The sequence below is a fragment of the Lissotriton vulgaris genome, chromosome 7 (genome assembly GCF_964263255.1).
Source record: "Lissotriton vulgaris chromosome 7, aLisVul1.2, whole genome shotgun sequence".
Taxonomy (NCBI): domain Eukaryota; kingdom Metazoa; phylum Chordata; class Amphibia; order Caudata; family Salamandridae; genus Lissotriton; species Lissotriton vulgaris.
The window spans coordinates 381,992,750-382,007,659 of NC_141695.1; the positions used below are offsets into that span (position 1 = coordinate 381,992,750).

Below are 14,910 nucleotides of genomic sequence, written 5' to 3' on the forward strand. Positions count from 1 at the left end.
ATCGACACTGAAACCATCAGGCAGGGTGCAGACGAGGGTCAAACTATGGCCTTGATACTTTTGGATCTCAGCGCTGCGTTGGACACTGTGGCACACTCCATCTTGCTACAGTGTCTGAGTAAAGGAGGGGTGAGAGGCGCAGCGCTGAAATGGATCCAATCATTCCTATCTGGCCGAGGCTTTCAAGTCAGGCACGGTGACTTCTATTCGGAGCGTGTAGCTTTGGACCAGGGGGTGCCGCAGGGCTCATCCCTGAGTCCAACTCTCTTCAATCTCTACGTTGCTCCGGTAGCCACTATAGTGGAGAGTCACGGCCTGCGCATGGTGTTTTATGGCGACGACACACAGCTGGTCATCTCCCTGTCACGTGCGCCCAGTCTCGCGGCGGACATCTTCAGATCGTGCATGCAAGATCTTGCAGTCCGGATGTCCGCCAACTGCCTCAAGCTCAACGGAGGCAAGACTGAGGTGCTGGTCGTAGGGGGTGGCCAGGCGGCATGGACGTCGGCATGGTGGCCGCCATGCCTGGGACCAACACCTACCCCCTGCCAGGAGGCGAGGAATTTGGGCACCTGGTTTGATTCCAACCTGACCTTTGGCCCCCAGATCAATCGGGTGGTTGGATCCTGCTTCGGGACTCTCAAGAGCCTTAGGAAGGTGCTGAAATTCCTACCCATCAAAGCACGCCAAACGCTAGTGCATGCACTAGTCACATCTAAGATGGACTATGGCAACCTTCTCTATTTAGGGACCTTAGAGAAGAATCTGAGCCGCCTGCAGGTCTAGCAGAACGCTGCTGCCCGATTGGTGCTCAGACTACCCAGAAGGGCTGCCTCTAAAGCGGCTCTTCAGACCCTGCACTGGCTTCCGGTAAGAAGCTGGGTGGAATTTAAAGCACTCTGCACTTGCCATCGAATCGTCAATGGTAGGGCACCCCTTCCATTGCAGGGACTGCTGACACAATACGAGCCTTCCCGTTCCCTTAGATCTTCCGGCTCGGGGCGTCTGTCCATGCCCAAGGTGTCTAAAGCAAGGATGGGCGGAAGATCTTTCAGGCATCTGGCTGCGTTAAGCTGGAATAAACTTCCTGCGGCGTTGCGTCTTGAGGCATCCGAACCAATCTTTAGAGCCAAGTTAAAAACAATACTATTCACCCGGTAACAGGGTCTGGCCCCCTGCAGTTTCCCTGCAAGCACTCGCTCCACAGCGCGGGGACACGCCGCTGTGCGTCACCAAGCGCTTTACAGAACCCCCTATTATTATTATTAAGATGAAATAAATTAAAGATGGAAAGTTAGTTCTAGAAAATGAGTGCCATTTAAAAACTGCAGTGTACGGCCTACCTTCAGATCATTCTGTCTCAACAGAATGGCCAGGCGCAAATGCACAGAAGCGGGCTGGCAGAGTGTAGTTTAATAAAAGGAATGGCTGCTACGTAAGTGTGCACGTCCGTGCCAGTGATCGTGCTTTTAGTCACCTGCTCAATGACTGACGATGACGTAAAAGCCATCATACCAAAGCTTTCTGGTAGTCATGACAACATGGTGCCAGCAGAGATCTGAATCCTAAAATCACCACTTGTTTAATGTTTCTAGATGGTGCGAACTTCACTTCTATATCCAGCATGGTACAGACGGCGGTCTCATAAAAATCGACCAGATAGGAAATCCTCTAATATTGCCATTGACAACAAACAACGGGTGAAATCAGTACCTGTCGGAGTTGAAGGACAGAACTTCGTGGTCTGAAAAGAAAATCAAAATGCAACACCCCTTATTCACTCAAGAGTGATCGTGGTTATTCAAGTGTATGTCAGTGACTGTGTTACTAATCCAATACCTCAACATAGTACATTTTAGATATAGTAAACTGTATGCTAAACATAGATCATATGAAGCGGTTTCAGAGGCTAGCAAGCAACATACTTGGTATACAAAACATTGTCAAGCATCCACATCGTTTTTGAATAACTTTACTCATGTAAAAAACATAGCTTACGTAAAGAACAACAATTACTCCAGTTATGCAAACTGAAGTGCAGAAATTATGCAGATACACGTATGACAGATTGAAAGCATGCTAAAACAAAACCGTGCTCATTGTTTGTCTGATCTGTAACTGGCAACAGGAGGCTCTAGCCCATGCTTAGTAGGGAAACCTGTCTTGCTATCTCCTCCGATTCATTAAGCCCCTAGTTAACTGTATTTAGCAAATGTATCCATTGCACTCGCGCAAATTTGGAATGGATGCCAAGTCCCCTCCTCTAGGGTTCTGAATAACCTTTTCCAATAACCACCATCTTAAACTGTCAGCTATGTGTTGCATGTGATTGCAGTGTTCAACCAAGGGTGTGCCCTGTGTCTTGTAATGAATCCTTGACAAATGCTGTAGGATTCTAACTATGACTTTCTGTCTAGTCTGCCTTACATATAGCATGTCGGAGCGGCATGTGATGACATAAATTACATCTGTGGAATTACAATTTGTGTGATGTTTGAATATATAATTATGATTTGAGTACATAAATTATTTTCTCTCCAAAGCGAGGTCACAAGCCTTACATAGTTCACTTTTGAAGAGGCCAATTAACCCTTTTGGTGCGTCGGATGGACCCTGACCGTCTGACGTTACGGTGGGCGTGTGCGGAGGTCGGCCGGGGGCCGTCCGAACCACACCCAACCTTTATTTCACCCGCACATCAGCGAAATTCGCGCCGCGGTCAACGGGTTAAGCGAGGTATCAACAGTTGGGCCCTAAGGTCAGGAGTTGGTGATGTCCTCATATGAACAAACCACAAAATCCCATACATTTCTTCCCCTTTTGAAGGCAAAAAGTGGTTTCTCAACCGTGTCAATCTCATCTGAGAAAAGAGGCCAATGATAGTTAATGATCTTTTTAATTTCATTACTTCTAACGTTGAATGTGGATACAGATACTATTCTGTTAGCGCCACAAAGGTTATTAACATCAAATAAAGTTTATCTATGGCAATACAATGCTCTTTTTCTATCTCTTTTCAGTATACCCTAGGGGTATCCCCCCTCGCAGTCGCGCCATGGGGTGAATAGTTTCTTTGGAAAAAATCAGCCCCTATGTGTACAGTTTCTACAAAGCCTTTGAAACTGACCATAGGGTAAGTCATCTCTGAGGTTCCTAGGGTGATGGCCGGAATACCCGAACAATGGGTTACGTTCCATCGGTTTTCTGAAAAGTGTAGTGTATAATGTGTTGTCCATAATCTTGATACTCAAATCTAAGAAACTGCTCTTGTCTTGGCTATGTGTCATAGGGAATTATATGTCCAAAGACCTATTATTCAACCATAAGAAAAATGTATCTTCTTTCCCAGTCCAAATAACGAGAACATCGTCGATATACCTTTTCCAAAAAGTAATGTTATCAAGAAAGGGATTATCAATGTAATATATATGCCTCCTCTCGTATGTATACATGATCAGATTAACTGTCAGGAGCGAATCCAGCTCCAATAGGCACTCCTTTTATCGGGAAAAAAATTACTCATGCTTGAATTTTAAAGTATATTTTGTCATGGCAATTTTGAGCAAACCCACTATCAATTCAGTAGGGACCCAATTGGGTCCATCCCTTTTATTGAGGGCATTCCAGACTACTTCCAAAGCCTCTTACTGTGGAATATTAGTATATAGAAAGGCTACGTCCAATGTCACAAACAGTTGTTAAGCTCTGTCAAAGGCTAGTTCTCCACTAGTTTAATGATCTCCATGGTGTCTGGAACATGGGATCTCGTCTTTGTAACCCATGGTTGAAAAAAAAAAAAAAAGAAAAAAGAAAGGTTCAATATATTTGCAGAGCGGTTCCAAGATGGACCCGCAACCTGAAACTATGGGTCTTCCAGGTGGTTTCTCCCTGTTTTTATGTACCTTAGGTAGGGTATATATGGTTGGGATACAGGGATCCTTCTTTTTCAAGAAGCCGAATTCCAATTCACTAAAATACCCCGCATCAAGTCCTTTAAGAGTCAGTTGATGTAGGAGTTTAGCAGCCTCTTTTGTGCGTTCACCATGAATCTTTTTGCAGTTATCCGCAACCAGCAGATGTGTTGTGATCTCTGTGATATAATCCTCAGTGTCCTGAATCCCAATTGCAACCCCCTTGTCCGCTGGTTGGATTACTATGTCTTTATTTCTTTTAAGGGATTCTAAGCTTAGTCTCTCATCTTTGCTTATGAAGTGCTTAATTTATTTATTATCAAAGAGTTTCATCACATCTCTCAGGACTACTTGCTCAAAAGCCAGTATCTTATTGGACACAAGATGGGTGGAAGGGGTTAAAGTAGAAGGTGTTCCATACCCTGTGGCGAGACCCTCCTGTCCTGTGTGGGGTTGGGGTTCTTTTAGAAATTGTGGCATAGGCGTACCTTTCTGTACAATTGGTGAAGTTCAACCTTGGAATTGAAGCAACTGGAGTTCTGAGGGTACAAAGGATAATCCTTTTGCTAAAACCATTTGTTCACCAAGGGTCAATCTGTGCTTGGATGATTTGATGATAGGATTTCTCGAATCTTCAGTCTGTTCCATCGAAGGACAGTCTCTATTCGGTTGAACCCCACCCTGTATTCCTGCCCCCAAATTGCCCTCAATCACTGATTCAATTACAGATATTACCATCTGTACGTCTGTCTCCTGGTTTGAATCTCCCCGTGGGTTTCCTGTGGGTAGAACCTCACAGTTTTCCATCCCCTGCCCCGTGTTCAACCCCCAATTTGGACCTCTGTTGCTGTTCCAACCCTGATCTGGTCCACCTCCCATGTGAGTCAGTCATCTTTCGTCCCCTAAAAAAGGTCCAGATTGTCCTGTTTGTACTATTCCTCAGTAGTGATGGGGTATGTCACTTTTTAATCATAAATCCTAATATCACGAGCGAGTTTATCTAGCTTTCTTGACTGGGTGACTATATTAAAAGGCAACAATGTTTTTTTCCAGTCTTTCTAATGCTTCCTTGGAGTTGCCGAGCGCCCTGACCTAAGGTGCAAACACCAAAGGCACACCTTGTGTGGGGCTTATATTGACATTTCTCCATTATAGAAGTGACAGTGCTTGAATCCTGTGCACTGCACCAAAATTATTATTTTTATTTATTTACTTTATTTTCCATTTTTGCAAATAAGGTACCGTACATACTCAGCAATCAATTACATAATATTCAATACATTCCATCACCTTCTCTGCACCAAGACTTTGAAATGAAATGGAGTTTTATAAAGCACACTTCTACCCGGAGGACTCGTAGCGCTTAGGACAGGTGGAGGGGACAGCGGCCAGACGGAGGGTTACTGACAGAGGAATGTTTTCAGGTTTTTGCGAAACTTAAAAAGATCAGGTTCGCTGTGCAGGGTGAGAGGTAGGGAGTTCCAGTCGGAGGCAGCGTTCCATGAAAAGGATCGGCCTCCCCATCTAGCTCGTTTGATTTTCCTAGTTGAGGCTAGAAAGGTTGTGCTGGAACGTAACGATCTAGGAGGGTGGTACGGAGTGACTAGGAAACATATCATTGCAGGAACTTTTTGCCACATAGCTTTGTGTATTATGCACATCGCCTTGTATTTTATCCTAGCCTGTATGGGCAACCAGTGCAGTTTCCTCATGGCGGCAGTGCCCGAATATCTTCGGGGAAGTCCGAGAAGGAGACGTGCCGCGGCATTCTGGGTGACCTGGAGTTTCTTGACAGAGCTTACCGGAGCGCCGAGATAAAGTGCGTTCCCGTAATCAAGGCGGGACAGGATAATTGCCTGCACCATTATCCTTCGAGCCTGGAATGGAAGGAGAGGCAAAAATTCTCAGCATCCTCATCAGGCCTAAGCATGTGGCAGAGAGTTTGGTGGCTTGCTGATTGAAGCTTAGGTTGTTATCTAGCCATATTCCTAGACTTTTGATCTGGTCTTTTGGCTCTGGCGGGGCACCCATGCAGGTTGGCCAGTCGATGGTTGCTCTAGGTGAAACGGATTTTCCCAGAAACATCAGCTCCGTTTTTTCCCCGTTTAGTTTCAAATGGGATAGCGCCATCCATTTGGTTATTGCTTCCAGACAACTGCCCAAATTACTGGGCGTGCCCTCCAGATGGTTCAGAGCCACCACTAATTGGGTGTCGTCTTTGTAGGTTACAATTTCAAAGCCAAAAGGTTGCACTATCTCTGCCAAAGGCTCCATATACACATTAAAAAGGGTTGGGCTTAGGGAGGAGCCCTGGGGCACTCCACGATTGAGGGGTCATGCTTTGGATTGGTTGGTTCCAGGAAGGATTGCAACCAGGTGTGGGCCTGACCTGCGACTCCGAGATGTTTTAGGTGGGATACCAAGATATTATGATCCACTGTATCAAAGGCTGCACTCAGGTCTAACAGCATAATTGCTGTGGAGCCGCCCTGATCCATGTGCTTTCGGGCTAGCTCAGTTACCGTCAACAAAGCTACCTCAGTCCAGAGCTTTGGGCGGAAGCCTGCTTGAGAGTCATGGAGTAAGTTGTTAACCTCCAGATGGTTAACCAACATGGAATTAATATGCTTCTCAAACAGCTTATTCACCCAAGGGAGAAGAGAGATAGGACGATAATTAGCCATGGTTGCTGGGTCTAGGTTAGGTTTTTTCAATAGTGCTCTTACCTGAGCGCACTTCCATGCCTTTGGTACTGTTCCTGTGATGATTGAGGTGTTCAAGATGTTTAAGATGAAAGGTCTAATAGTATCCGCAACCAGCAGCAGGTGGCGTGGAGGAGCCAGACGAGACTTTTAGCATTAATGCGTTCAGGGAGTCCTCATTAAGCAATGGGAATTCCACTAGTTGGCAGTTAGGGATTGCGGGGAAATTTCCCGCGTCCGGGGATTAAGTTTAATTTGTAGTAAAGCACAGACATCAAACTGCAACAACAGTTTTACAAGTTAGGTAAAGTGTTCATTTCTGCTTGTTGACAGATTTTAGCATTTTGCTAATTCTCCTACACCCAAAGTAAACTTGACAGTATATGAGATAAAGTCTGACATGGGGCAGACATAGATGAACAACTGCACTAAATAAACACGGCTAACCCTGAGGTAACCAAGAGAATGTGTGCTGAGAGGAAATACAATAAAGGCAAAATGCACAGGCCTGCAGTTGCCATCACTGGACACATTCTACATTAATCAAGTAAGATTTACATCTCGGGCAACTAAAAGTGAACAACCCAAAAGGTGACACAATACTGAAAACTGGTGGCCAGCAAAAACTTGCTTAGCTGCACCAACACCTGACATTGTCATCAGTGACTATCATTCATTTGAGGGGGAGGTTAGATATGCATATCTATATGTATATATATATATATATTTGGGCCTGCATACCCTGGCCTGAGGTTTGAAACTGCTGTGCCCAAGATAATGCATCAGCAAGTGCAATGCAACGCAACATGTTTCTTGAGTTCTTAAAACCCAAAGCGCATTCTTTATTCAGTGCTTAAAACACTAAAAACTGGTCGCTATTACACCAGAATATTCAACGAAACATTTAAACTCAGTTCGGATTCTACTGTTGACAACAGCTGAAATAGGCAAACTGCCCAAGTACCAAGTAGTGGTCAATAGTTTCAGTTTCCAGAGCTGTAAATGTAGATCTACCTCTTGCTCAGAAGTAATTCATTTTAGCCTGGGGTTCCCAACCCATTCTCTCCACATTAAAGATGTACAGGCCCCAGGAGGAAAGTCATCTGTATTCATCATGAGCTTTGGGTTTACGAGCTAGCTCTGGGTTAAACTGTGAGTTGTAGCGACGCTTTCGGTCGTCCAGTTCCTGCTCAACTGGCACTGGTGTCTTCTCCCCACGGCTGCCAGACAACAGAATCTCTGCTTTGTCTCGCTCCGATTTTTCACGCCTCAGACGCTCCTGTCTCAACTGCTCCATGGAAGGCTTTGCAAATCTGTTAAGAGATGGAAAAAAGTGTCAATACAAAAGACCAATGGTTTCCATTTGCACCAGTTTTCCAGTTGGATCATTTGATATTATCGCCAAACTTCAATAGATTCCTGTCCCATCATAAAGCATTCAAGATACACACTTGCTGTTACTGTCGCTTAAAAGAGCCTGCCAAAAGCAGAAGAGTCTCAACAGAACACAGGACACCTTTTTATCCGTTTCTGGCCACAGATGTCACCTATGCTTCTCAGCTGAAAGCTGCTAAAGAAGTTTTCTTCTAGTGGCTTGTTTCTGAACAAGGCTTTTATCCACACAGTCTATTTTGTACTTGTCAGAACCCGTTTTAGAGGATCCTGGGGCAAGCAGGAGCTACTGGGCCAGGGTTTTGACCTACTATGGGTAATGAGCAATGGGCCAAGTACTAACCCCTTCAGCACCTGTCTCTCAGCTGTTGCGCAAATCGAGCAGTCCAAGACTTCACAGGGGTGTGGGGGAGATGTCTGTGCCAGGTGTATATGAGCACACAAGAGTCAAAATACATCCAGCAACCCCAATAAATTAATGTTTGGCCAGATAGTCACTTTTATGACAAAGGAAGCATTTAGATACAAACAAAATGAAATACGGCACACACGAACAATATACACAATCTTGGTAAGGCCGGCATTCTAGCGCTGTCAGGGTAAGTATGGAGCTCAACTTACCAGTCTACTTGTTATTCCCCATTTACGTGGGGCAACATTCAGGTTAGACTTCACTAGTGAGAACATATCTTAGAAGTTCTACAGCGGCTTCTAAAAGTCAAAATGTCCCAGTGTTGAAGCTCTATTAGAGAAAGTACCCCCAGGGCACTGCAGTTAGCAATCACTCTTACCCGCTCTCGCTGGGAACATTTAGCAATCAGGCGTTGCAGTAGACTAAAGCGGATGCAGACGAACAGAGTTAGTCTTTCTGCCATCTGCAAAGCATCTGGATATCTACAGCACCCCTCTGGTAATGCAGCATGTTTCTCCGATCCGGACAGGGCTTGGACAGATACTTTGTCTCAGATGGTCAAGTCAGTGCACATGTCAGAACTCGCAGCTCTTTCGGGTCACACACTGCCCTTGGACGACGGCCCTCACTCTTCTCAGTGGTGCACCAAGGTGAGAGCTGTTGCTTTTCATGGCAACCCCCTCTAGCATAAAGGGTCACCGATTTGGGTCTCATTTGGGCAAACAGCCCGACTGGTGCGATGCTTTGACTTCAATGCGCCCCCTCTAGCATACTGGGTCACGGACTTGGGCCCCACACAAGCAAACGGTTCCATAGGTGCGGCAGTACAACAGGGCCAGAAATCTAACTCTCCGTCTCAGGGGTCCACTCGACCGGATCCCCCCACAGCAAATATGACTCATTATTTCGCAGCTTTTTACTACGAAGTTTTTACTTAGCAATAACCATTACTAGGCAAGTTTTTAGTTTGCATACCTTTACATTGTAAGTGTAAATGTATGCGAACTAAAAATTTGCCTAGTAATGAAAACAGACATTTACCCCAACACTACACTAAATACAAATACACTACACATTCACTCTAAAACACTACCAAAACCCCCAAACACTACACTACACTACACAAACACTAAAACCTAAAAATCTACCTCTTCATGTCCCTCCCCTTAGGACAACGCCCCAGTTTACCTCTCCTGACCTCCTCCTCGTAGGTGAGGAACCCTATGCGGGACTCAGTTGCACCCCCTCACTCCATGACGACAGGGGCTGCTCTCCCTATCTCTGAGCCCGGGAGTCGGATGTTGCGTCGGAGCTGGCAGAACAGAGGGAGGTATGGGGGATGATTAGATGCAGATATGAGAAGACCCCTTGCATGAAGACAATGCCCTTACCTTCACCTCAATGCTCCCTATGTCTCTCAATATTCCATCATGTCCCATCCAGTGTAGTCAGCATTCAAGACTGATGAGGCCTGTCTTCCACCCTGAAGGGGTCCGCAAGCGTGCAGTTCTCATTTTAGGCCAGGAGCCCGGGAGTTGGATATTGCTTCAGAGCTGGCAGAACAAGCCTTGAATCGAGGGTGGGTGGTGAGTTCATGTGTGTGCTCATCCGGGTCAGCCTTTACAGCATTGCTTCCTGTTTGGCACTGTTTATCCATTACAACGCATGCGATGTAACAACTTGCGTAGTAAAGGCTACGCGCCGTTACATCGCATGCGTTGTAATGCTTGCGAAGTAATGGTATGCGAAGTAAAGCCTACGTAGGGGGTGATTACCCCCACAGCACATTGCTCCCTTCAGGTACACTCTCCTCCTCACAGGGTCCATTGGTCTAGACAGGCAAGCAGATGCTGGTGCTCCTGGACTTGTGGTCTTGATTCTCTTGGGGGATGTCCCCTCACCCAGCAGGGAAACTTGCAGACCTTGGTCCCCAGTCCATGTCACACAAGACAGAAGCCACACTGAGCTTCTCCACGTCCATGCACAGACACAGTTGACTGCTTGGGAACTGACAATTTCCGAGACTCTAACTCCCCTTTTATAATCCATTCCCAGACATAGTTGCGATTTACTGTATCTTTTTAAAATTAGTGAGGTGGGTGTTGCTTCCTTTAAAGTGCCCACTCCTCTATTCTGTCCTTTATTGAGGAAGCAGTTACAGAAGGAGGGACTCCAACCTAGACAACCCAACAACACAGGCCATGGGAGTGCCTCGAGGATCACACCTGAACTTCTGCCTCACCGATAGCCCCATCCTCTCCCTGAGATGTGCCCATGCCCCACTGACCCTTTCCAGAAGCAGAGAGTGCTTTTGAAGTGCACAAGATGGCCTCTATCTTCCTTCCTTCAATGTGTGTCCCACCCTGCTCTCAGAAATGTGGCAATCCATAAATCTATATGGAAAGGCATGTGGAGGAGCCATCACAAGGTCCTGGGTTTTCAATACTGAATCCACAGATCCCCAAGTATTGTACTACTCACAGGCAGGCATACATCACAGCATGCAAAGAGCTACATGCTGTAATTATTTTTTTTGATAATCAATTTTATTGGTTTTTAAACTCAGAAAGAACAAGTAGGAATCAAATTCAGCCTTTCGTAACAATTGTAGGACGTCGTCATGAGACCCATGGAATACACAATTACAGGAAGCAAAATAAAGTCAGAGTCACGCATATAGTCCACAATCCTGCAAATGAGGTATTATTATTCTAGTTGCCTCAACCATTTGCCCCAGACTTTGCGGTATTTCGCCTGGCACCCTCTCGCCTCATACATAGGTCTTTCCTGTGCAGCACACCAGTCCACTCCTCTACGCCATTTCGTTTTAGTAGATGAGGCAGGAATCAACCAGTTAGCTGCAATGTCCCTCTTGGCCACCATCATGTTTGTGGTTAAAAAATTCAGCCAAAGACCCATCCAGCCAATCAGTGATACCCAGGAGCACATTTAACGGCCTATGCGGGACCTCCCAACCCAGAACCTCTGTGAGCTCCTTCTCTATGGAGTCCCAATATCATGTGATGACGGGGCAATTCCATACCATGCGAAATAAATCTGCTGGATCATGATTGCATCGGGAGCACGATGCATTTGGTCTTAGCCCTACGTTATAGAGGAGTTTTGGTGTTAGGTATGGGGTATTTAAGTAATATATCTGGACCAAACGGAGTCTAGCGTAAGTGGTGACTGTTCTGGGTGTCATCAGTGCTTCTCTCCAGTCTTCTTCCTCCAGAGGCCCAACCCATCTATCCCACTGATCCCTAAGGCAGTCCAACATGTTGGGGGTGTTGTTTGATAAGGATAGGTAGATACGGGAGGTCCCTCTCTTCCCCAAGTTACCCGTCATGGTTTGAACCTCAGGTGGACTATATTCTGGCAGCGAGGTGCCATTTGATATGTGGTTGTGGAGGGCGTGGCGTAGCTGCAGATACCTGTAAAATTGAGCGGAGTGTAGTGAGTATCAGGTTTGAATGTCTTGAAAAGTATGCATATGGTCACCTCCCCATACGTCTCCGAGTTGAGAGATGCCGAGCCCTACAGTCCTTCTAGGCTGCTGACCTCCCGAAGCCAGGAGCCTCGCCAGAGTGCTGTGTATTGGGTTAGCTTGTATGAACATGGAGTATGGCGCAAGGAGGCGCCCCAGGCCAGGAGAACTCCCCGTGTCTTCACAGGCAAAGATCTAGAGAGGGCCCCCCCGTACATCATCTCCTGGGTAGGCCCAAGGTGCTCAATTCCACCTTGTATGCCTGATCGGACGAGCCTCCATTAAACCAATCGTGTATAGTAAGCAAGTGGGTCGCCAAGTAGTACAGATATAGGTTGGTCATGCCCATTCCCCCATCGAAGGATCCGATCCGGCATTGGGACGGGGCCAAACTGGGCCTCCGACCTTTCCACAGGAATTTGGTGGTCATGCTATCTAGTTCCGTGAACCAAGTTTGTGGGAAACAAAAGGGTGTATTCTGAATTATGCATGAGACTCTGGGCAGTGTCATCATTTTGAAGAGAGCGACTCCTCCCAGAGGGTTCAGCTGTAGCGTTTGCCATCTGTGGAGGTCAGCTCGGGCTCTCCTCACCGATGGGGTCACACTGAGTGACCACGCAAGGTCAGGAAGTAGGGACACCCAGATTCTGAGGTATTTGAAGGATTGCCTCCTAATAGGTATTGTGGACTGCCAATCGAAGCAGTCTCTCGAGCCATGGAGAGGAAGCAAGATGGATTTGGTGGGGTTTAAATGGAGGCCTGGCCAAACAAATGCAACGCCTGAGACAGTGGGGTCCAGACAGGGTTGGTTCAGCCAGAAAGAGCAGGACATTATCCATATAGAGGGCGATTTTGTCCTAGTCTAAGCCTGATCGGATAAGGCATGCTAAAGATTCCATTGCTAATGCAAATAGGAGTGGTGAGGGGGGACATACCTGTCTTGTTCCCCTTCTAATAGGAAACGGCCCTGATAAAGCCCCGTTAACAAGGACACGTGCCTGCGGTCTATAGTATCATAATTAAAGTACGGCAGTGTTGCCCCAGGCCCATTTCAAGCAGTACCTCTTCCAGGTACCATCAGTCTACAGAATCAAAAGCCTTCTCAAAGTCAATGAGGAGAAGCGCTAAGTAAGGGGTCAGTGACTGGCGGTGCGTCAGGGCTAAGTGAAGACGTCTGAGACAATGTCTAGTACCTCGAGATGGCATGTACCCACATTGGTCAGAGTGGACCAACTTGGCAAGATAGGGTCTCAGTCGATTGGCAAAGACCAATGCAAATATTTTAACATCCGTGTTGATGAGAGAGATGGGGTGGTAGTCGGAGCCTAGCACTGAAGGGAAATTGGGATTTCAGGATCACCACTATGGTGACAGCGTCCGTTTCTGGCCGGAACGAGCCATTCTCGACCTCTTCAGCATATACATCTACAAGACGGGGAACAAGTGTTTCACTGTAAGCCTCGTAGTACTGCATGGGGAACCCATCAGAGCCTGGAGTTTTATCTGATGCAGTACAGGATATGGCATCGTTGAGTTCCTCTCGAGTAATGCGGAGGTCAAGATCAGTCCTTTCTGCTGCAGTGAGACAAGGGAGAGAGATGCACTCTTGGTGGAGCAACTCAGGGAGGGGACGGCTAGGGCGCTGCTCGGAGTAAAGCCTAGAGTAGTAGGCAGTGAAAGTCGGGGCCATTGCTGCAGGAGAGCAATGGATAGTGCCGTCTGAGCCTTTATTCTCTAGGATTATGCTATTAGCTATGGGGTATGTGGCCAGCCGTAGAAGAATCTTCCTGTTTTTGTCCCCCCACCCATGCACCCTAGCTACAGAAGATCTCCATAGTAGTCTGGCGGCCTCCATGGAAGTCTGCCTGATCTCATCCCGTAGGAACGCTAGTCATCTATCTTGTGAGTCATCTTTCTGCTCTGGCATGCGGCTATCAAGGAGGGTGGCCTGAGCCTCCAGGAGGATGATCTGGGAGTTCTGTGCTAGCCGTGTGAGCTTAAGTTGGCCTTTGGCAAAGCTGCAAATGGTGGCTTTACCAGCTTCCCCCAGAGAGCCCGGGGAAGAGACGGAATGTTGGTTAGTGACAAAGTAATGTTTGACTTCCTTACCTACAGTTTTCTTAAAATCCTTGTCTTGGAGGAACCAGGCATTTATCCTCCATATCGGGCGCAGCGTGTCCGGGGGAATCTCCCACTACCAAAAGTATGGGTGAATGGTCAGATATGCCTCTAGGAAGGATGGTGATGTCCCTAATTTTCTGACAATCAAGGGCGGGCACCAAGATATAGTCAAGTCGCACATGCGTCTGGTGTGTGGCAGATGTATGTGTGAATTGTTTGCTCTGGGGGGTGCCAGACCCTTCAGGTGCCGCAGCCTCCTAGGGAGCTTCACCAGTTTGCCAGGAGCTTAGCGTGTGTGGATCTTCTGGCAAATGGGGTGAACGCGATATCAAGGTCCGGCTACATTAAAAAGTCACCTTCGATTATTGTCGTCTCGGAGGGAAGTGAAGCGATGAAGTCTGCGATGCGTTGGGTGGGTAAGAGTAAGCAGTGATGGTGGGGCGTATACAGACATTAAATTGAGGGCAGTGCCTCCTATGGTTCCTCTTGGGGTTACGAAGCATCCCACGGGGTCATTAGTGGCTTTGGTAAGTAGAAAAGGAAGATTGCAACGCATAAGGATTGCCACGCCTCTAGACCCTCAACTGAACCTTGAATGCCAAACTCGGTCATAGTCGTATTGTGCCAGGAAAGGGCAGTTATTACCTAGGAGATGGTTTTCTTGGGGTAGAAGTATGTCAGCTGTATGGCATTGCGCGTACTGCAGGACCGCTGTCCTTTTAACTCAGTCCAAAAACGCACTGACATTTCACGATATTATACGGAGCAGGTCCCTGCAGTTACGTGTGTGAGTCATGGTGGGTGGAAGTGCAGATATGGACCCACGGGAGATGAGCAAGCTGTGGACTACAGGTGCGTCTCTGCATCTTGGGCTGTGTGTGGGAG

General features: G+C 46.9%; 1 protein-coding gene across 1 annotated transcript in view; it reads right to left on the reverse strand.

The window, feature by feature from the left end:
• Positions 1 to 1,956: 1,956 nt before the first annotated feature.
• The window catches only part of LENG1 (leukocyte receptor cluster member 1), an 85,882-nt gene continuing 72,928 nt past the window's right edge, over positions 1,957 to 14,910 (reverse strand). Inside the window, exon 4 of the mRNA XM_086930327.1 lies at positions 1,957 to 7,926. Coding sequence (XP_086786453.1) covers positions 7,713 to 7,926 — 214 coding nt within the window. The 3' untranslated portion in view covers positions 1,957 to 7,712. The remainder of the gene's footprint in view (positions 7,927 to 14,910) is intronic.